The sequence below is a fragment of the Pecten maximus genome, chromosome 15 (assembly GCF_902652985.1).
Source record: "Pecten maximus chromosome 15, xPecMax1.1, whole genome shotgun sequence".
In the NCBI taxonomy this organism is placed as follows: Eukaryota; Metazoa; Mollusca; class Bivalvia; order Pectinida; family Pectinidae; genus Pecten; species Pecten maximus.
The window spans coordinates 856,321-879,789 of NC_047029.1; the positions used below are offsets into that span (position 1 = coordinate 856,321).

The 23,469-nt window shown below is 35.7% G+C and overlaps 1 protein-coding gene across 4 annotated transcripts; it reads right to left on the reverse strand.

Annotated features, from left to right (window-relative positions):
- Positions 1–1,954: 1,954 nt before the first annotated feature.
- On the reverse strand, positions 1,955–22,514 carry LOC117343877 (insulin-like growth factor 2 mRNA-binding protein 2). Of its 4 annotated transcripts, none has more exons than XM_033906422.1 (17): positions 22,226–22,513; positions 20,007–20,061; positions 19,541–19,638; positions 19,104–19,158; positions 17,990–18,038; positions 16,334–16,461; positions 15,656–15,742; positions 14,875–14,920; positions 14,097–14,191; positions 13,319–13,435; positions 11,919–11,936; positions 11,265–11,400; positions 10,662–10,772; positions 9,398–9,571; positions 8,769–8,870; positions 5,289–5,420; positions 1,955–4,898 (listed from the first exon to the last, which is right to left on the reverse strand). In XM_033906422.1, the coding sequence occupies exons 1-17, from the start codon at positions 22,395–22,397 to the stop codon at positions 4,680–4,682; spliced, it is 1,794 nt and encodes a 597-aa protein (XP_033762313.1). In that variant the 5' UTR covers positions 22,398–22,513; the 3' UTR covers positions 1,955–4,679. The 4 variants fall into 4 exon arrangements, with proteins under 4 accessions (XP_033762313.1, XP_033762312.1, XP_033762314.1 ...); XM_033906421.1 differs by having other exon boundaries at positions 19,541–19,641; XM_033906423.1 differs by lacking the exon at positions 11,919–11,936 and having other exon boundaries at positions 19,541–19,641; positions 22,226–22,514.
- Between the last annotated feature and the right edge of the window lie 955 nt (positions 22,515–23,469).

Genomic DNA, 23,469 nt, shown 5'->3' on the forward strand with positions numbered 1-23,469 from the left:
TCTAGCTTACTAGTCTTACATTCAACCAAATAAGCTAACGGAAGTTACCAGGGTTACATACTCCCCCTCCGCAGAAAAACTCAAGTTTCCAGGGGTTACAGCGTAAGTAACTCTAATGGGTGTCAATGTAAAGAAAGAGCATGATCAATTAATTATCAATCATTCAACCAATCAAACTAACGTGAAGTTCTATCTAACCAACTTAGATGTTGGTTAGCATCTAACCAGTTGATGCTGCTTTTTCTCCACGTCCACCATTCGGTTCTGGAGACCTCACCTTCGATATATATTTCCGATCGCTCCCAAAATGGAATATGCACAACTAGGGACCAAGGGAAATCTGCATGTGAAATTTGAGAAAGATCCCTTCAGTACTTTTCGAGATTTAGCGATAAGAGATCCCAGAGGGATCGTGGCGCCCACCATTGAATGATCTTTATAGGTTCTATGTCAGATTGATCTCATCTCTACTTTTCCCTTCATTTTACTAACCTGTGCAAATTGAGAAACATCTCTCCAGTACTTTTCAAACAAGGGAATCCTAGCTATATAAGAAATTTGAGATTTAGCGATAATGGCCGTTTGTTTGCCAGGTTGTTTTCAGGACAGACTGGTCCCAGAATGCAATACGAGGGACCAAGGGGAACCTACATATGAAATTTGAGAAAGATCCCTTCAGTACTTCCTGAGAAATAGCGATAACAAACTTCAATTGTCAAAATCCAAGATGGATGTCTGTCGGCGATGTTGTTTTCCAACTGGTCCAAAAATGCAATATGCATAACTAGGCACCAAGGGCAAACTACATATGAAATTTGAGAAAGATCCCTTCTGGACTTTCTGAGAAATAGCAATAACAAACTTCAATCGTCAAAATCCAAGATGGCTGCCTGTCGGCCATGTTGTTTTCCGATTGGTCTCAAAATGCAAAATGCAAAACTTTTTGAGAAATAGCGATAACAAACTTCAATTGTCAAAATCCAAGATGGCTGCCTGTCGGCCATGTTGTTTTCCGATTGGTCTGAAAATGCAATATGCATAACTAGGCACCAAGGGGAACCTACAGATGAAATTTGAGAAAGATCCCTTCAGTACTTTCTGAGAAATAGCAATAACAAGAATTGTTTACGGACGGACGCAGGGCGATTTGAATAGCCCACCTTCTGATGATGGTGGGCTAACAAACTTCAAATGTCAAAATCCAAGATGGCCACCTGTCCGCCATGTTGTTTTCCCGATCACTCTAAAAATACAATATGCACAAATAGGGACCAAGAGGAAGGTGCATGTGAAATTTTGTAATGATCCCTAGAGTACTTTCTGGGAAATAGTGATAACAATTGTTTACGGACGGACCACGGATGCAAGGCAATTTGAATAGCCCACCATCTGATGATGGGCTAATAAAGTCATGTGACAATTAGGCCCATGGGCCACTTCTTTACGTGATAAAGCACGACCTTTGCCCTTTAACTTTGAAAAACCTAATCGGGTGTAAACCTTGGTTAGGATGCGTGTTGAGGGGTTGAAGATATTGTATACAAAAGGTAATTGTACAAAATGCAGACGATGATTACTTTATACCCTCTTTGCGAGGGGTAGACGGAAACAGCACATCATGACACTTCTAAGGCCTGTATTCATGAAATTGTTCACATACTCAAGGACACATTTTGTGATCATAATACGTTTTGGTGATAAATCCACAGTAAAATTTCAATGATTTGAAGGAATTGTGGAAAGACTTCATTTGAGATATTACTTTTAATGTTTAGATTTTTCTTTTAAACTGTTACCGGCTAATCTATTATTTAAAGGAAATTTGGTTGAGCATAGATTTAATACTAGAAGTATTTGAGAGTAAGCACAAAAATGTATTTAAGTGCGAGTACAGTTTCATGAATACAGGCCTGATCGTCAATGTATAGAGTTAAAAAACAAAAGAAAACAATGGTTAAACTAGAATACTTTTAATCTTCCTGGTAGAAAAGGGAGACAAACAGAAGTTATATTGCAAAATGACAAGAACAGATAGAGCAGTGTTGAATACACTTGTCTGTCCCCGTCGATCAGTCTGCTATAGTGTGCTGGCCATACTTTCCTGGCCACAGTACCCACCAGAGTGTGTACTGGGCCTGCCTAGCATCAGTATCAGTTAGCAGATAGTGAAGTTATTTCTGTTGTAAGAGGTCAACAGTCATCCCTGTTGTCATGTTGTTATAAGGTACGAAGATTAACATCTTTATCATCATGTACACAAAACATCTCGGCAAAGGAGAAAAGAAAAACGAGAACTGAAAAATGGATACATCACATGCAATACTGCTCTCTATGTACCAAAGTCTGTATAATGAAACAGATCAACTCAAAAAAGTTCTCAAAAATGTTTAAACTATACATTTTGACAATACTTGTGTATAGTAGTGAAAACAAATTCTCTATTGGTATTTTCCATATTTCATACTAAGCAGAAACTACAGTCATAAAAGGTTATATGATTTGACAAATGTCTACATTGCATATTACTTCATCAACAAAGAAATGCCCGGTCAAAAGCTGGCGAGGCGAGCCAAGTCTTGAACATCACAAAACACATACAATCTACTGTGGTAAAATGACAATGAAAAAAAAATCATTCCTCTTAGGTAATGAGGTAGTTGACAAACTGTATGCCAGCCTGGTCATCTATAGAAACACCAAGCAAAAATGCTGCTCTGTAAATCCCTGGAGTTAACTTTAAATTTCATGACCGACTCGGCAAATGGATTATATATCAGTACTGGCCATACCGGAGCCGTCACATGGATCCAAAAAATTACAGGCATTTTGGGGGTTAGGTTAATTTTGTAAATCATCTCTACTCATCCTCAGGTTAGTAAATTTCAGCATTTGACAAATAAAAAGTTCATAAAATGCATCTTGCTATACAGGGTACAACAAATAGGGGTGGGCGAGGGGATTCAAGGACGTCTAAAAAGGGTACACAGGGTCCAAGACTTGGCTCTTTGCAATTGTGTAATATCCATACTAAAATGAAACAGGTATTATTGACAACACTCTGAATGAAAACTAGCACAATATTGTATAACCCAACTACCATAAATGGTAAAAACAGTGAACTTCAACATTGACTCTTGAAGATTTTAAACACAAAATTGTGAAAACAAAAAGTTAATGTATGTTGATTTTTTTTTTAAAGTAATTTTTTAAATATTTTTTTACCCAAATTGAATCATCAACTGTAAAACATTTAACATCATTCAATATTAGATACCATCTTCGGCACATATCAGTTACAAGAATTTAATTCAATAACGAAAAGAAAAAAAAATTGCTAGATACAAAATGCTTCAATGTATAACTATATATATATATAGATCATAGTTTTTACACAAGATGTCAATGATTGTATTGACAATACATACACGTTGGTAATAACGAAAGAAGAAATTAAAATGAATGAATTGTTACTATTAAATCTTTCCACATTTTGATGTAGTTTATCAAGTGTCCACATTATCTCCCGTGATATTAGGACCAGGTCATGACAAGTATCCTTTAACGATGCAGCGTGCTGGTTGTCTATTTGAACCTTTCAAGAAAAGGCATCAAAATGGTACTGCCATCTTTTGAATTAAGTTGAAATTACTTGGAGGAAATACATTGCAGAAGGTGAAATGATTACCATAACTCCTGCTCATTGATTTATACCCCACAGAAGGGACTTGTTATCAAAGTATCCATATTATAATCCCTGCCCTTTTAAATCATAACATAAAATCGCTATCAGAAAAAGAAAATGTTTATATGACATTACAAGTTGAGGAGGACCTATATTTGCAGTATGCAAGTTCATTATAGTTTTATATTGAAATGCCCATTTCCATTTTGTCCACTTTCCCAGAGTGTGTGCCCTGACTGCTTCGCTCCCAACGAGTATTTATAGCACTGAGAACAATATAACAACAGGCGGAGAGGAGCAACGCTCAGGCTACTATAAACTAGATCCCATACAACATTACGCTCTCCGATAAAACATTTGAGAGCGAAGAAGTCAAGCAGACACTTAAAATATATAATGAACAATCAATATGCGGGCAAAACGTTTTTGTGACCTGATTTAGAAATGGCTTAATTGCTGGAAGTGGTTCAGTTTTTGTTATTTTTTTTTTCTATTTTCCTCTTTAATAATATTAGTCGGACAAATAAAAATGCCCATATTAAACAGGTCATAAAAATTCTAACAAAAAATCCTCAACAAGTATCAAAAATAAATTTTATTACAAAAAAAGACCATAGCATATTTGAAAACATCAACAATGGTCTAAAATTTGTTCCAACTTAATACACTAGGTATAATAAATATATCTCTCTCATCCTACCGCAAAACCTCCAAGTTGGTCACACGAAATACCCACTCAATTCTGAGCAAGAAAAGATCTAATAGAATGCAGTGAATTATTTTGATGCCTTTGACATAACAAAGGACATTTTGGTTACACATGTCAAACAATTGACATGAAACACTGGGAGAGAATGAGAGCAGCTTAAAGGACATTTTCAAGATCGAGATAAAAAGGAAGGAAAGAATTTTATCATTTCGCAGCCAACTTGTTCCCATGTAACACATCCCAACCCCGAATGGCCTGGGGTCAAAGTTCACTTGTGAGCAGCTCCTCTTACATTTGTTGTTTGCCGTTCTGTTCTCGCTGACTAGGCCTGCGTTTAGGTGGAATTGATGAGTTGGATACTAGCTGCCGTACACGTCTCTGGGCTGCCTGCATGGCTTGGAAATGGCCTATAATGGAGACTGGCACCTCTCCGTCCTCAGAGGGATTTTGATTGTTAAGTTCTGGCAGGTTAACAATAGCACCACTAACTCTCTGTATTTCCCGGACCTGTGGACAAAACAGCCACTGTTAATGTTGGGTCACGGACTTGAAGCAAATTCTACCATTAAATAAATCATCAGAAAATTCAGTAATATTCGAAATTATTCCCGTTATTTAATTTCAACTCACTGAAGCTCTTGGACCATGCACACAACACAGTTCAATTGATTGGTTGTGATTTTACTTTTCTATACAGGTATTATCAGACTCTCCCTTAATCTAGATTTGTAACCACAGAAATCTGTCTCTCTTTTGAATTCTACTTCTAAATATACACTTTATGATTCTGCAGCATAACAACTTCAACAAACTTGCAATGATATGCAAAATGTCATTATGTGCTTTAAACGGACATAATAAAAATGTACTTTGTATGTATTCTGAAGAAAAACTTACATTCTGGCCTCCCTTTCCAATTATACGTCCTATCATGCCCTTTGGTACCATGATTTCTGATCTTAGGTGTACATCCTCCATTCTGGAGAAGCCTCCTTCCTTCTTGATGCGGTCGAAAATCTGGAAATGTGCCTGCAACAACAAATGTAAGAATTGTACAGAGATGGGAACTCAGGGTCTTCCCCCCAACAACAACAACAAATGTAAGAAGTGTAGAGATGGGAACTCAAGGTCTCCTCCCCCCCCCCCCCCCCCCCCCCCAACAACAACAACAACAACAACTGTAAGAAGTGCAAATTTGACTCATTTCATAGATGATTTATGGAGACATCTCAATCTTCTGACTTTTTCTTTCACTTCTATTTCATACACAAAAGTGGAGTTTCTAACAAATGTACGCCACAGACTTGCATCAATCCTTTCAAAGATGGAATTGTTTTATTACACATTTAATTTTTCCCAGAAAATAAATCTTAAAAGGTCTCAAAAATTACAGGTATTCATGAAGTTTTTGTACAAATTACACTTTGTAGGAGCCGTGTAAAAAGACAATTCAGTGTGACAAAATGCTTTTCAGACTGTGGTTCCTCTGTTATTAATAAATCTTTGAATTCAAAATGTTCTTCCATCCTTTTTCCACTGAACATACAAAATTTCATCACATGATATGGCTTCAGACTGGGGCGGTAGTTATATTGTCATCACAGTTAAACTGTTCCAAGCTTCCAATCATCATATACCATGTCATAACTGTTGACCTGCACTGCAACATTTTTCTCATTGTATTCCCCAAGACCAAAATATATCCTCAGTCATATTTCTATGCCATCCATTGCAATCAGAACACTTCTCACTTCCAGAGAAGAAACAATAATTTAAAACAATATTTTGCAAAATAATACTTTTCGGAACAAAAATATAATATTCACCTTTGATAAAACTTTCAGGTGAACATAGAAAATTTTACGTCAAAATAAATACACATTAACCGTTATGAACCCTTTTGGAATATTCCAGCACATTAATCTATACACAAGCCGATCTTTTGCACCAAAAGAATACTTTTTAAAGAACTTGCACAGATTTATTAATGGTTTTGAAGATTGTTCCTCATGTTGAAAACTCCTGAGAATTAAAATATGGCTTCAGACTGGGGCGGTAGTTATATTGTCATCACAGTCAAACTGTTCCAAGCTTCCAATCATCATAAACCATAACTATCTTAACTTTTGATGGAAGGTATCTGAATCTCTTGCTAGTCTCAGGAGTTCCCGCCCATTTATATTAATTACATCATATTATAAATTTGTTATCAAAGGAAAGGTTTAAAGGTCAAATGATCTACACTGGATGCCGACGGTTCATAACCAATAAAGCACATTCTTCATCAGAAGTTGTAAAGTTAACTTCTAAAAGCAAGATACCAATACATCATCTCTGACGGTTTATAAATTTTCCAAAGTTTTATAATCAAATGCGAATTGCATTCAAGATACACAATTTGATGTAAACAATAAACGGTGAAATTCTACTGATTGCAGTCGATTATTGGACATTGGGTTCACTGTAACACATTTGTTATCAAATTCTTCACTATATTTTGATATACCAGGCCATCCCTCACTCTTCTTTCCACCATTTACAAGACCAAGTTGTAAACATTTTGGAATGGTGGACAATATGGCTTCAGACTGGGGCGGTAGTTATATTGTCATCACAGTCAAACTGTTCCAAGCTTCCAATCATCATAAACCGTAACTATCTTAACCTTTGATGAAAGGTATCTGAATCTCTTACTAGTCTCAGGAGTTCCCACCCATTTATATTAATTACATCATATTATAAATTTGTTATCAAAGGAAAGGTTTAAAGGTCAAATGATCTACACTGGATGCTGACGGTTCATAACCAACAAAGCACATTCTTCATCAGAAATTGTAAAGTTAACTTCTAAAAGCAAGATACCAATACATCATCTGACAGTTTATAATTTTTTATAATCAAATGCGAATTGCATTCCAACTGTAAACCATAAACGGTGAAATTCTACTGATTACAATTGATTTTTGGACATTGGGTTCACTTTAACACATTGGTTATCATGAATTCTTGACTATACCAGGTCATTCTTCTCTCCCTTTTTTTTTCATTTATTCACAAGACCAAGTTGAAAACATTTTGGAATGGTGGACAATATGGCTTCAGACTGGGGCGGTAGTTATATTGTCATCACAGTCAAACTGTTCCAAGCTTCCAATCATCATAAACCATAACTATCTTAACTTTTGATGGAAAGGTATCTGAATATCTTGCTAGTCTCAGGAGTTCCCGCCCATTTATATTAATTACATCATATTATAAATTTGTTATCAAAGGAAAGGTTTAAAGGTCAAATGATCTACACTGGATGCCGACGGTTCATAACCAATAAAGCACATTCATTAGAAATTGTAAATTAACTCCTAAAAGCAAGATACCAATACATCACCTGACAGTTTATAAATGTTTATAATCAAAAGCGAATTGCATTCAAGGTACACAATTTGATGTAAACCATAAACGGTGAAATTCTACTGATTACAATTGATTTTTGGACATTGGGTTCAATTTAACAAATTGGTTATCATGAATTCTTGACTATACCAGGTCATTCTTCTCTCCCCTTTTTTTCATTTATTCACAAGACCAAGTTGTAAACATTTTGGAATGTGGACAATATGGCTTCAGACTGGGGCGGTAGTTATATTGTCATCACAGTCAAACTGTTCCAAGCTTCCAATCATCATAAACCATAACTATCTTAACCTTGTGATGGAAGGTATCTGAATCTCCAGCTAGTCTCAAGAGTTTCGCCCATTTATAATACATCTTATACAATTTTAATCAAAGAAAACTTTAAATGATCTACACTGGATGCTGACTAAAAATAACTAACAAAGTTGATCATTGGACATTTGGTTCACTAGAACACATAGAAGACTATACCAGGCCATCCCTCCATTCCTCCCCTTTCTATCCTTCACAAGACCAAGTTGTAAACATTTTGAAATGATGTCACCTCGGTGTTCCACATATTTTCTATCCTCATTTATCCCAAAAATTATCAAGTTTTATAAAAAACCCTAGGGAGTTAGTTTCTTGGTTATATTTTTTGAAACCAATTAGATTCCCACCCTATATTTGGGCCACAACCACAACTAGACCTTTCAGATTAAAAATTCTCATTCTTCCCCCTCATCTATTTTGCCTGTAAAAACCTTCCTCATTTTTCATATCACAGAAAAGGAACTTGTATAATTGAATAGTGCAAATCAATCTTAATATATCAAGGATTTCATATTTGTCACATTTTCCTCTTGTTTCACTTAACTTTATTCTTTCACCCAAATATTGATGATCATCGAGTATTTGGATCACACCACTCCTGTGCTATAACCCGACACCTCGGATTACCATGACCCATCATGCTGTGTATCTTACCTGGAATTGAGCTTCTGGAGACCCTGTGATAATACATCGTCTCTCCTGGATATTTTGCCCGTTCCTCTCGCCATTTGGCTCCTTTGCACTAGGCTGGATAATCTGAATAATCACATTCATAACAAAAGTAATAATGGAGTTATTTACATTAAAAAAATAAGTAATGCCTTAAGTTTTTATTTACATTAACAAGTCAAATAATTCTGAGAACTTTTAACAGCTTGGTCAGACACATCATATGCATTAGATTTCATTTTATCTCGTAACATATGAGTAGATTGTAGGAAGATAAACGAATTACCCCAAACCAATGCTCACAAGCATCTAATTCGGGCCTCAATTAAAATATTGTTTGTTTGCCATTAGCCAACCAACCCACCAAAATTGTCCTGACTCGAAAAAATTTTATTCTTATTTTTAGTTCAAAATTTTTTTTTAATTATAATTTCTAGCAAATTCTGCATTTTTATGAAATATTAAGTGTTTAAAATTTGATTGGGAATTTATCTGAACCTTTGCAATATAACCTTGACAACCAGAATATGACAAGGTATAGAACTGGATATTATGATACAGACTCCCAGATACAGGACCACTTTTAACATTCCAACTATCATAACCTTGCTTACCTTGACTCTTGCTCCTGTAGACTTGCTTATGTCCTTAATATTGGCGCCCTTGCTCCCAATAATTGATCCAACAGTGTTCTCTGGGACGTATAGGTATGTCACTTCCAGTTCTGGAGGTGGCATTGGTGCATTGCCTCCATAGCCCATATTTCCAGGATAGTAACCTTCTTGTTGCTAAAACAAGTACGTAGTATTTTACATTCATTCAGGCCTGGCAAGAAAATGTTTTCTTTCAACAACAATTCATATTCATGCTCGATTAGTTTCTTGTTAATTCTGATGGTCTCCTTATTGCCAACTTCAAATATGCCATTTTTACAATAAATACAATAATCTCTCAATATTCATTTGCTAGCAACTACATTTGAATATCAGTTTGAAAGGTAAAAGAAAACCGATACTTTAAAGGGCACCACTTCCTAGAAATATCTACCCAGTGATTAATTGTTATGAATCCATTTCAGAATCACTTTAGAGCAACATATGAATCGCACGTCATATATATTTATATGCGATTTCATTGCTGATTTACTCATTATCTTATGTGGTGACAAAAAGCAAAACCGAGTTTTAATCTTCACTTCTGAATTCTTAGACCAAAGATTTAAACAGATGCTCTTCAAATTTGGATTGTGTTTCCCCAAACTTGGATTGATTGCCTTTCCCCAAATTCGGATTGTATTTCCCCTAATTCCCCAAACTTGTGTCCTTGTGTAATTACATAAATGGTTATAAATGGACTATGGAATGAACTGTACAAGACTATGGCATGCACCAAAAGAGTGAAGTTTATCTGCATGTAACATCTTCATCAAGGAAGCTGAAACTCTTCAGATTGTGGGAATCAATTTTTTGGGGGGGGAAATTACGATGGCTGGAGGATTGTCTGGAAGGTAGTCAGGGACATTTTTATCATAGACACAATTAGTTTTTCAGATTGTGAGATTCGAATCAAATTTTTGGAAATACACCATGTGTGCAGGGTAGTCAAATTTTCATGCTACACAAATTTGCTTGTCCAGTAGAATTGGCATCAGACTGGGGCGGTAATAGTTTTGTCATTACAGTGACACTGCTCCATTTTTTTTCCAGTCATCATAACCAAGTACTGGATCTGCATTAGTCAAATATTCATGTTGTGGGGGTATTAGTATTTGTACTTTTATAGTGCGCCCAAATAAATGAATTTCTCTTCACACCCCCTACTCGACTTCTGGGATAAAACTTGCACTAAATAACATAGGACGACCAAAAAGCAACTTACCATGGGTGGAGGGTAATGTCCGAAAGGTGGTCGTACTCCCTGGTAATTGCTGAAACCTGGCATCATTCCTGGAGCCATGGGTGGCATCCCACCGAACATGCTGATCTGACCCTACAACCATGAAAGCCATAAACTTTCTGTTAATTCCTTTCAACAAACTTTCACTGAAATCTATCGTGAAGATTCCTTACTTCGCAAAGCTGCCCACATCCCTTCCCCTCCAAAATGATAATTTTCAAATTATTTCTACCAATCTTTCATCGAAATTCTGGGTATCAAGAAATGTAGAGTTGTGGTCACAAACAGATTGACAATATGCTGTAAATTCGGCTGATGGCGACGGATCCCAAACGAAGGTATGTCAAAATTCATAACCTGTGGGTGTTAACCAGTTGATAATCGATTATAGATAATTGTCCCAACATTATTTAATGAGAGGCTGATAATACATTTACAGCATCAGGAATCTTCCTGCATTGTTTTCTTTGGAAACAAGTACAGACTAACATTAGTATTAAATATCAAAGCATCCTGTTATCATTTCCAACATGGTCTTCATTAGGCGACGCCCCTCATTTTTTAATGTCATAAGTATCTATTTACCATATATCCATGCTGGTCCTGATCGAAACACCTCCTCATCTTGTCTGACAACAGGCTCTCTGCTTGACTTGCGTTTTCGACTGATCCAGTCACAGTGACAACTCGATCCACATACATGTTGTTTGCATCAGCCACACTACAAGTTTAAACATGTGCAATTGACACAACAAGACGTCAAGCAAATTCAATTTATATCCATTTTTTAACTTATAATAATTTTCCGGCTATTTCAATGTTTTGGTAAGTAATAACAAGACTATTGTTGCTATGCAGTAAGACAGTATCAGACTGGGGCGGTAATTGTGATGTCACTGCAGCAGAACTACTCCATTATCCAATCATCATTTACTGAACATAACCAATTAATTGTCATATTTAGCTCAAGTCATAATACTCATATACCCAGTAAATCAAGCTTTCCCGTTCTTTCTCAGTATTTCAATTACAAAAAGAATTTTATATGTTTATACATTCCATAAATAATTATGCATAAAATAAATAACTGCTGTATAAAATTGGTTTTTAATAAGGACTAAAAGTTAAACAGGGATATTTGAATTTATTTTTGCATCATCATTTAAAACTGAATAATTGTAGTATTTATCAGCATATCAAGGAAAATCTAGAAAGTGATTTTTTCCATCATTATCTTACCCCTGGCCACCTCCAGCACTGGAAGACAAAAATGTTTCTATGTTACACTGTAATAACAGATTTAACTTTAATTTTCAAAAATAAAAAACAAACAAATTTATATTATAAGCAAGCTAAACTTCATACACATATTGAAATAGAAATAATTTAGTCACATATCTGTCTTAGCTTGTTAGGAATGTAAGTTTATGTCAATTCAATTTATTGTTCACTTGAATCCTAACAGAATTTGAATGGACACAATGATTTCAATGAGAAAGAAATGTAAGCGATAGTGAAATAAAAGCAGAATTATACTGGGTTTATGAGTTTAGCCAGAGTTATGAAGAAACACAAGGCGAGATGAGAGGACAATCTCAACCTTACACAAAGTGTGTTGTGTATATTAGTACAAAGTGGTCAGAGCACTAAAGATATGTCCATTCATACATCAAAAGAGAAAAGCAAGCACCATATTTCTGACATTTAACTCTTTCTTCGCCAAATATTTCGGCTCGGTATTAAATTTCAAATCCCAGAGAATCTGGATTCTACATCGCCTATTCAATCACTAAACTATGCAGGTCCACTCTATTAATTCTCAAGTTCAATTACTTCAGCAATATGTTATCATCACCTTTTAACCGGACAAATGTCCATTAGAAATCCACGAAAACTTGACACAAGAGGTTGTAATTGATCATATGAAGGATCAGACTGGGGCGGTAAGTTGATCGTCAATACAGTAATACTGTTCCTACATCCAATCATCATTTCCTTTATTTGGCTCAATTTCCCAGATTGCTTTTTCAATTAATTTGAGTTTTCCCTCTATCCCAGAAAAAATAGATTATTTTTTACCACAAAATGATTTCCCCTCCTTCATAAAAAACAGGCGATGTAACATCTCTGATGATTTGTAAATTTCTATTATTACGTCCCCACCAACGCCCGAGTGTCACTAGAGTTCCCCAACAACTCCCGAGTGTCACTCGAGTTTCCCACCAATGCCTGAGTGTCGCCAGAGTTCCCCACCAACTCCCAAAGATAACCCCAGTTTCCCACTAACTCTCGATGGTCACCCAAGTTCCCCATCAACTACTCCAGAGTTCCTCACCAACTCCCGGGTTCCCCACCAACTCCCGATGGTCACCCAAATTCCCCATCAACTACTCCCGAGTTCCCCACCAACCCCCAAGGGTCACTGGAGTTCCCCATCAACTCCCGGGGGTCACCAGAGTTCCCCGCCAACTCCAGATTGTCACCAAAGTTCCCCACCGATTCTGGAGGATCAGAGTTCCCCACAAACTATTAGTCACTCGGTTCCCCATCAATTCTCAATTGCCGCTGAGTTCCCCAATCAACCTTCATTAAATTTACTACTACTAGCCATCCTTGTCGATATCTGTTTATATACATACCTGGATACAACTATGTGTGTGTTTGTCTTGTCCATGAAGTTCTTTATGACATTGCCTTGTTTTCCAATAATACGCCCACATAAATGGTTTGGACATAGAATTTTGAATGGGTAATCCCTGAAAAAGATACAAATATATATATACTTAATGGCCAATTACAGTTAACAAGATATAAACATAAATTGGGAGTCACTTTTCCCCCAGTGTCTACATTGCTTCTATCTTTTATTTGTTAGTATGTTTGGGAATTTGTTCCCACACCAGCTAAGGTCCAATGGAAACCGTGTATACAGCTAAGTGGGCACGCACCAGAAGCTTTTACTGAAGTATCATTCTTGGACAAGCTAGGGCAACACCTTAATTCATATACCAATAAGCTCCCTCCCCCTAGTGTAAATATTGAGGTTTGGGGATGGCTCATTTGCAAACCACTTCTAGCTTGCTAGTTGCTAACTTTAATTTGACATTATCAAGAATCAATTTACTTATAAAACAAATGGTTAATTTGTCTTTATTCAACTACTAGCACCTGCTGCCAAAGTGTAATCAACTACCGGCACTTAGTACCAAAGTAAATTCAACTACCAGCATTTAGGGGTATAAAAATCAACTTGCCCGACCTCCTGGACAACCAAAATTTGAGATCAGGCAAGTAAATTTATTTGTAGATTTAGTTTTAAAGAAACAATTATTAGTTGAATTTTCTTCATTTTCAGCTTACCCAACACAAAAGGTTTAGTTACCCTACCAACAACCAAGACTTTGTCACAAAATTTACCCTTTGTTGTATTTCTGGGCTTCTGTCTGAACAATTGTCATCATTTCTTTACATGCTTCTGAACAGCTTTCTGGACTTCCTTTTATTGTTATAGGCTACAAAACACAAGAACAGTCATCAAAAACAAGTTTTAAGGATTTATTTTGTATATATCGGAGCCTTCAAGCTTTCGTGTTTTTACGTTCAAAACTGACTAAATATTAATCTAACACATCTAAATTGCCAACTTCAAATTTTTCAGACTACACAAATTTGCTTGTCCAGTAGAATTGGCATCAGACTGGGGCGGTAATAGTTTTGTCATTACAGTGACACTGCTCCATTTTTTTTCCAATCATCATAACCAAGTACTGGATTCACATGAAGTAAATACGATGTGGGGGTACATTTTTTTCAAATTGTTATTTCAATATTTGTATTTGTATAGTGCAACCAAGTGGTTAAAGTTCTCCTCACCCCCTACTTCAATTCTGGAAAAATCTTATAATTTGACAATCATACTATACTTTTTTCTTTTCCCTTATAGTGGCCTCTGCTAAAATAGTAAGTGACCTTTGAACTTAGTACTTGAAAATCGCACTTGTCTTGAGATATCATAGTCTATTATCATTGTGTGAAGTTTGATCAAAATCCCTCAAGAAATGAAGCCGCTGGAGTGCTGACAAACTTTGGCATTGTGTACAGACAAGACAGGCAGAGAAGAAACTTATCCCCCCGCCTAGTTTTACTGCTACTGGACCAAGTTTTAATCTTGATGCAGCATCACATGTCCACTTACAGTTTCAGTTGATACTGCCTGACCATCCCTGCGGTGAATATCCACTCTGAAAATAAGAAATCACAAGCAAGGTTTTATAAAATGCTTGTACACTGTAATCTTCATAAAAAGGTGAATCACCAGAATAGACATATTTCGATACATATTGAAATATATGTTATCCTGTAGAATTTTGACAAAATAAAGTGATTATCTAGAATTTCATACTGAAGTGTTCATACCCGTTTTTCGACTCTTACAACAGAAAAAGAGGCCGACAGTCAAGAGACCATTTCTTGCCACGGCACGATCACAGATAATACAAACGCACAGGAAAAGTTGTCCTAACAATACAAACTGCAGAGAAGCCTCGTTTGGTCTCTAATTATGAATCTCTGGTTTATCTTAAAATCAGTCTGACGTGCTTATTCCTTTGCAGTCCTTGCACGAGTAAAAGGCGATTGATAAGTTCATTTAACTGGAAATACTAAACTCCATTTTAAGATTTTGTTATAACACTTATGTGTATTGGTTAGATTGACAAACATTATCAGGGTGAAATTGTTTCTTGTTTAATAGCAAGTCACATCCATGACAATATTATTGTACCGGTCACATCTTTTTAACCTTCACCATTTTGAAGAAACTTGTATAAATTCAGTCAAATAAAAGTACCTATCGGGTACAAAATAAATCTCAACTGAGACTTAAACCTTAACAAAAAGCAGCCCTAATACTTTGGAGATATCAAAATATATGTTGTGCCTCAATAATAAGTTGGTAACGGTATTGAGTTACCTACCTTGCTTTTGTTTGTGAGGTAATGTTGTGAATGGTTTGTCCCTGTTTACCAATGATGGCACCGATAAATTCACTGCCTACAAGTATACTGAAATACAAAATTCAAACACATCACAAAACTTCAATTTACTGTCTGAAATATTACATCACCAAAAATCGGTATACCGCAGTGGTAAATCTACATGCCAAGTCCTGTGTCAGAGAATTTTAGAATTTCCAGAAATACAATGTAGTTAATTCAACATAGTGGGACTAAATTGTTTTCAGCATTACAGTTGAAATTGACTCATTGAAATAAATTGTAGATTGATCATTGTACAAAAATTTCTGGAACACAAGTTGTCCAGTCACACTGACGAAAGACCTCCAATGCATTGTTTTGTGTCACCTAACCCAGAGACAATGTCTTTTCTTATTGAAACATTTCTGTTGATTTCTATTCTGTGTTAGTTTCTGCAGGGTGCTATTTCCCTCTCATCATTCAATATATTCTGACGACAATCTGTATTTCATGGAATTAAATGTATTGTTCCCCTTTAAATATCCGTGCCCATTTTAAAGCAAATTGCATTTATTGTAAATCTATAGTTAATGGCAAGTCCCGTTTGTATTTTTTAGACCAATATAATAAGATTAACACATCATTAATGTCCAATAGATACACTTGTGGTATTATTACCGTAATGGCATCTCTACTTGACGGTTTGGCCCACCGCTGTTACCACCACTGCCTCCTCCACCGCCACCTGAGTTAGATATATTTGGCTCACGTAATGTTTTACGGGTTCTGTTACTGGCAAAGTCGGCCTGAAAAAAAATACATTGGTAAGAAAACATGAAGGAGAAATAACCTTAAACACCGCATTTTGTTTCAATATACTTCGTAAAATATTTTTGAATAGTTTGCATCAACATAAATATATATATATACAACAAGCATACTACAGGGATAACTCTGGAGGGGGCCATGGGGCCATTTACCCTATATTTTCCAAAAATGGCCCAAAAAAACTCACAAATTTCTTCAATTTAATATGTTTTGGTCCATACGATTTCTGAAATCTTGTCAAAATGGCCCATGATTTTTAGGTCCAGGGTGAACCCCCGATACTAGGTAGTTCTAATGCAATAAATGCTCCTTACCAGGCTCCACTTAAATAGTTAAATAGTGCCCCCTTAACAAAACAACCTTTGTTTTTTCTTTTTTTTTTTTATATAATACTTCAACATACTTTGGTTGGCATTAATAAAGTTTAACATACATGTCAACCTCTGAAACCTCCAATGAGGGAGATCTCCCTCATTCCACATCCAAAATGAGGGAGAAAGTGCGTGAAAAAAATCGCGACATTTTTGTTACTTTAGGTGATGTTCCTCATGGGCTTGCGCAGGTGTAAATTACCTCGGGCTATACATTTTTATATTTAAATTTGACAACAATGGTTAATTTTAAAGAATAATAATAATTAAAAAAAAATAGAAAAAAAAGATTAATTCAGTTAAAAACTGTATTTAGTGAATTATATTATTAATGATGTAGTCACTTGAAATTCGCAACCAGTATACAAAGCAACAACTTATCTCCTGAATTTTTTTTTATTATTTTGTTCTGAAATATTTCTAAATGTATTTATCAAATTATCTCCCTTCCTTTCTCAAATAATAATTACACAGTAATCTATTAATTTTTGTTTTACTAGTAGTTCTATTATGACATAAAACAAACTTCTTAAAAAGTCTTTTTATTTTTTTCTGACCCAAATTGAAATCCGGATTTTTGTGGCAGTTTACGACTTTATATTAGTATTGACCAATTAAAGATGGCGGCAGTACAAACGCTGGTACTGACAGCTACGATTAAGAAAGGCATTATTGGCTTTCATGTGAGTAAATCTTGTTGACAGATAGTATCAGTGTTTGTTCTTGAAGTGATGTATCCTAGTTGTAATCACAAAATTAACTGACCGTGTCAAATGAAGCCACATGGGTTATAATGTATACACCAGTCGGCAGGCACCAGGCATACATGGTGACCGGTGACCGACTCCCCTCTCACCAAGCCCCAGGCCAGGGCAGCTACACAGGTGGTGGGGGAGGGGGGTGTTTTGTTTACATAATCAGTTCAGGGTCTAAGTGTCTGAGATTTCCGGGGTTTTATGAGGGAAGACTGCTCAAATCCGGGAGAAATTTAACCCTGATTCGGGAAATGTACCAAATCGGGATTTAGGGGAAATTTTAATGATTTTCCGGGCACTTCCCGCGTAATCCGGGATGGTTGACACCTATGGTTTAATATTCTCTGAAAGGTTGTCTCCCAATTATTGGTATCACTTACTTTTAATAATGTTCCACTCCAGTCATAACCATTGATGTGATTGTATGCTCTGAAAGAGAGAAAAACAAGTTATGATTGACCATATTTATCCATATATGTTATCATAAAACTGAGTGAAAAGAGTTAACCGACTATTACAGCAATAAAATTGAAAGACTTCCAGATACTAATTTTCAGGAAGTCTATTCAAACTACCAATGGGCAGATTTATCTAAACAAGAGTTGTCAGAAGACATCATAGCTCAGTGTTTGGTTTGGTTTAGTATTGTTTAATGTTCCATCAACAGCAAAGGTCATTTAAGGATGACCTCCCTGTGTGCAAGATCCATGGGTGAGGTGTATTTGGGGATACTGTGGCATGTCTTTGTTCCGTCTCCTTGCCATAGTGCGGAACTGAATCTCAGAGTGGGTTGAAATTTCGGAATCAGCTTTTTAAAAGATCAAAAGTTAAGTACAATGGGTTGGAAAATGAAGCACCAATGGAATTTCTTGTCACATGGAACACGCGTCAACTACAAAAGCCTACCCTGGTCGAAGTGTTTTTTAAATATAGGTTAAAGATTATGGTCAAGTTCAACAGGTCCGCCAATGGAAAGGTCTTGTCACAAGGAACACACAATGGAAAGGTCTTGTCACAAGGAGCACACAAATACCTAAGCAGTACCCTCATCAGTATTGACACAGCAATGTTTTGTCAAATTGTCTAGCTGGCTATGGACGCTGCCAATGCGGAGAGTATAGCAATAGCTCATAAGGACTTTGTCGCGGTGAACTAAAATAACTCCATTATAAAATACACCATAGCTCCCACCAAGTGTACTAAATACAAAAATTCCATGGACATCTTGGCTCCCACCAAGTGTACTAAATACAAAAAAACATGGAAATTTTTGCTCCAACCAAGGTGTAATCTGTTTTGATGTTACACAAGAACCAATTACCTGATGGTTGGTTAAAAATACCTAACTTCTATATTATACCTGGTAGTGGATCAAAATCTATGATGTTAGCATAACAATTTCTAAATTGCACCAAGCAATAATTCGTAATGATTTCCAAAACAAAAGATACTATCATATCATTCAAGGCAAACACATTCAGTTACATTGCTTACATTTGTGCTTCATCTGCATTGCTATATTGTACATAGACCAGGCCTTCAGCTCCAGCTACAAAAACAAAGAACTTTATTTAGGTAAATAACCAATAAAAAAGTTAAATAAACAATTAGGTGATGTTTCACATTTTGACTGCTACATTCTGTGATTTATGACACAGTACTTACGTTTACAGTGTATCTTGTTATTCATGATTTTGTTTCATGTTTGACCAATATTACAATATTGTACTTCATCTTTTCTCAATTATGAGAAATTAATACATCAAGATGGAACACTCCATTGAACATTCCAAATTTCTATTCACATTTTTATTCTCAAAACTATGTACTTATAACTAATTTTAATTCCCAATTGAATTAACAAAACTTAAAAATTTAATTAACAAGACAGCATTTTGCCAGAAAATTGCATATTACAGTCTCGCACAAACCTTGTTCAACTTTCTCTAAATTGGCAAAGCTTCCCAGAAAACTCTCCAGCTCATCTCTAGATAGGTGTGGCAGGTTTTTGACTTGAAGCTTGTTGGACCTTCTGCGGGAAAGCTCAGTGTGAATTAATCATATTTGCAGCAATATCTTTTATTTTAAATGCATCAAATTGAAAGTTGAAACTAGATGCATCTTCATAAATACACTCAACAGTCAAAAATCTTGGTAATTATTTCTTCTTCAGACATTAAAACTCAGCTCAAATACATCAGACACAGCAGGATTGATTCTAATGCATTAATGAAGATATTAGAATTATATAGAAGTCCCATTCTTTTCCTATAAACCCCAATAATTCTCAGTTTTAGTACCCAGAATATCCTTGTCCCTTGAAAGTAAATTGAAAAGCCAGTGTTAAAACCATGATATGATATACTAATTTTTAATGTACTGTTGAGCAATACGCACCTTCTTCTTGACATAGATGGTTCCACCTGCATGTTGGAGCCCATTAAATTGTATCCTGAAACATCATTATAATGAAATAAATATGTTTCAATTTTAAATTTGATCATATGAATGTTTGTCCAGTATGTGGGAACCATCCTCTTACACAGATCAATTATAACAGCGCATAGAATCCTAATTTGGGAAAAGACATGGAAATCTCAGTCTGAGGGGGAAAATTCTCAAGTTAAAACGAGCCATGCAGAGTGCTAGATTTTGAAAGCTGTTCCTGACTAGGGTTTGATTTCTCCAGATGCAGATCTCTGACACCCGAACCGAGTGAATTATTACTTTTCTTTTACCATGCTGGTTCAATTATGTATGTGAAGACATCCAGTTGATACCAGATGTTTAGCAATTTCAGAAATCAAATCATTTTATCTCGGAAATTTGAAGGTCAAAACAGACATTTTCCTTCAATCCCAAGAGTCAAATTTAATTTTTAGGGTGTCAAAACATACTATCATGGGTCTATTGGATGCCCTGTATGTATAATAGTGAGGTAAGTTTAAAGGGACTGTAGCACATCACACATACAGGTCAACAGATTATATCAGTGACATCCCGATACGCAGAGACCTGGGATTCACATTCACAGCAATTTTTAATACATCACATAAATATACAATTCAATAATATTGCACCACAAATGTCTTGCACACATAGATGCTATGTTGCAATAGAAGAAATGGGAGGATCAACAAAGTAAAAGAATTTTTTTCCATCGTTCACCTTCTTGGGTTCGAGATGAGTGAATCTCGGCCCTCAACCCCAGGGCAAGATTCTGTACCTTTCAGAACACTCCTGTGTTTGAAAACATATTCTTCCCCGTCCAACCGAGATCCTTCTAATCCCTACAGAGACAGAAGATTCTATCCTACTTCACGGGAATATCAGAACCGAAAAGACTTATTTTATATATTTTCTTCCTTACAAATTATTTCATACTGTAATAATTTTAGCTGTCACAATGTGTTATCAAATCTTTGTTTCAACTTTTAAGAAATATGACAGGATATTTGTTTTGTCTCATGGTACCATTTCCTCTTTATTATCAGTGCATTTTTTTATCATTTGCATTAATTTCTTACAAAGTATATCCAATTTTCATTAAAACTCTGATCACTCACTTGTATTTCAAAAACAAAATGGTGTATTTTATGGCGCGGGAAGGATGTCATAATTAAATATTTTTGCCTAGGCAGAAATCGAATATTGCCTAGGCAAAAATGTTTCTGCCTAAGCAAAAATAATTTTGCCTAAGCATAAATAGAATTTTGCCTAGGCAAAAATATTTAATTATGACATCCTTCCCGCGCCATAGTATTTATCACACAAAAATGTCCCATTTTGTGTATGGTCATAATTTGAATGTTCAAAAAAAAAGTGCTTTGAAGGGATCCAATTTATAAAATCAACCATGTAAAATACTATGAATATGAAATTCAATTTGGTCTTGTACCCACATTCACATGACCCATCAACATGCATAATTAATTATGCAAATGATTTCGGAACAGGGGCTTTGTTTTGAAGGGTCCATATAATTTCTCGTGAATTGATCTCATTGTCGACGAAGAATACACACGTGTCAATGGCATTGTTTATTTCCTTTGACCTATTTTCAAAACGAGGTAAGTTAATATTTCATTCATCTCGTTGAAAGCATGGTTTTCTTTCTCCCATATAAAGTAACGCGTCCGAAATTGACACTAAATATGTGATGAAATGAAGATCAATCCCACTCTCAAACGGACAGTTATGTTGGCAGTTTAGAAAATGAATACATAAACACCATACGCGCAAGAAAAATGAGTTTTCGATAACGTATTCTTTCGACATCTTCGAGGTCAAACAAGCATCTTTGTCGGTACATTCCACCGGTACACAGGGGCGTGAACATTGAAACAAAAAACGCGTGTAATCGGCTGTAATTCTTCAGTAAAAACTATTGCATATTCAATATTGGGTCACTAGCAAATATTGTCCGAAATATCTGACGCTTTGCACAATTATTTTGCTAGCATTGGCCAATGATACCGGTGCAGTTGATCCATGCACCGGCCATTTTGAATACGATAACCATGTGCTTTCCCGGCGGCACGCTGGTATTTTGTATGTTTGACGAAAAAGAAATGTATGTATTTTGACAACGATCACAAAAAATAAAGTAGACATACCGTTTAAACTTTCAATGGCCCTATCGACGTTATCCTGGTCTGGACAGTCGACAAACGCGTATTTTCTCTTCACCAATATGTTGCCTGTCTGTACTCCTCGTTCTTCGAACAGGCCACGCAGCGTTCCTTCATCGACCTCCGGGTTCAAATTACCGACATATACCCTAAACATTCTTGGCGGCTCTGAAAGACATAAGAAACATTGCCCATACAAATGTCACTCGTCAGTTTTACTGTTCACGGCTCGAATTTTACGTAATTGTGATGTACTATATATCATGTAGAGAAAAAGAAGGGGTGTACTTCGAGAGTATAGTGCGTAGTAATACCACTTTCGGAAAGTTCATTTTGTAAATGAGGTAAAGAGGCACATCATAATTGATTTTAAATATGATTTTGATATGTATTATTTGCCAAAATATGAAGTTTTGGGAATTCAATATCTTGACACATATCAGATACACAAACTGATTACTTTCCCTTACAATAAAAGCATAGTGATTATCTTTTTTCGAAAATCAGGAGAGCTGACTCCCCTACAAACCATCAATGGGCGATCAGTGTGTAAATTTATTAGCTGAAAGAACTCCACGTGGTAATGAAAACTTCGGATATTTTGGCAATCATATGATGTATTTAAACGTTATTCTAATTAAGTTTGTTTGTGTTTTTATTGGTATCATCGATTTATTTCACAAAAAATACAATTTTAGCTTATTTCGCTGTTCTTTTTAGGGACGTTTTTCCTGTTCTGCAGTCGACTGAAAAAAAGGGAAACACTCGGCTGCATGCCATTTCCCGCCAAATGACAGGGTGCGATATTTTTTTTCCAGATAATAGATTATAGTCTAACTCTGGATCTGGTTTATTTAGAGTACACTCCAGTTTTTTTCTGTTATGACTGTATAACAGAAAAATAATTGATGTTAATCCTTAAATAACGTCGTTGCTTTGATAACACGATGACACGCTCGATGAACGAGCTATTACTATTTGTTAATAAATATATCTTTCAGTGTGGTCTCGTGTCACTTTCGTTGTGAAAATTCATCAAGAGATTATTGCTGTAAAGATTCAACCGAATAAAAAAAATAAAACTGTTTGCAAAATACTACGATCAGTTAAACGTCCGACATATTGAGTTTATTGTCAATACGAGTACAATTTGGTTGATATTATATTTTATGGTAGTTCTAAGAACATAAATCTCGTAGAATTAAATTTGCCTGGTTATACTTGATAAG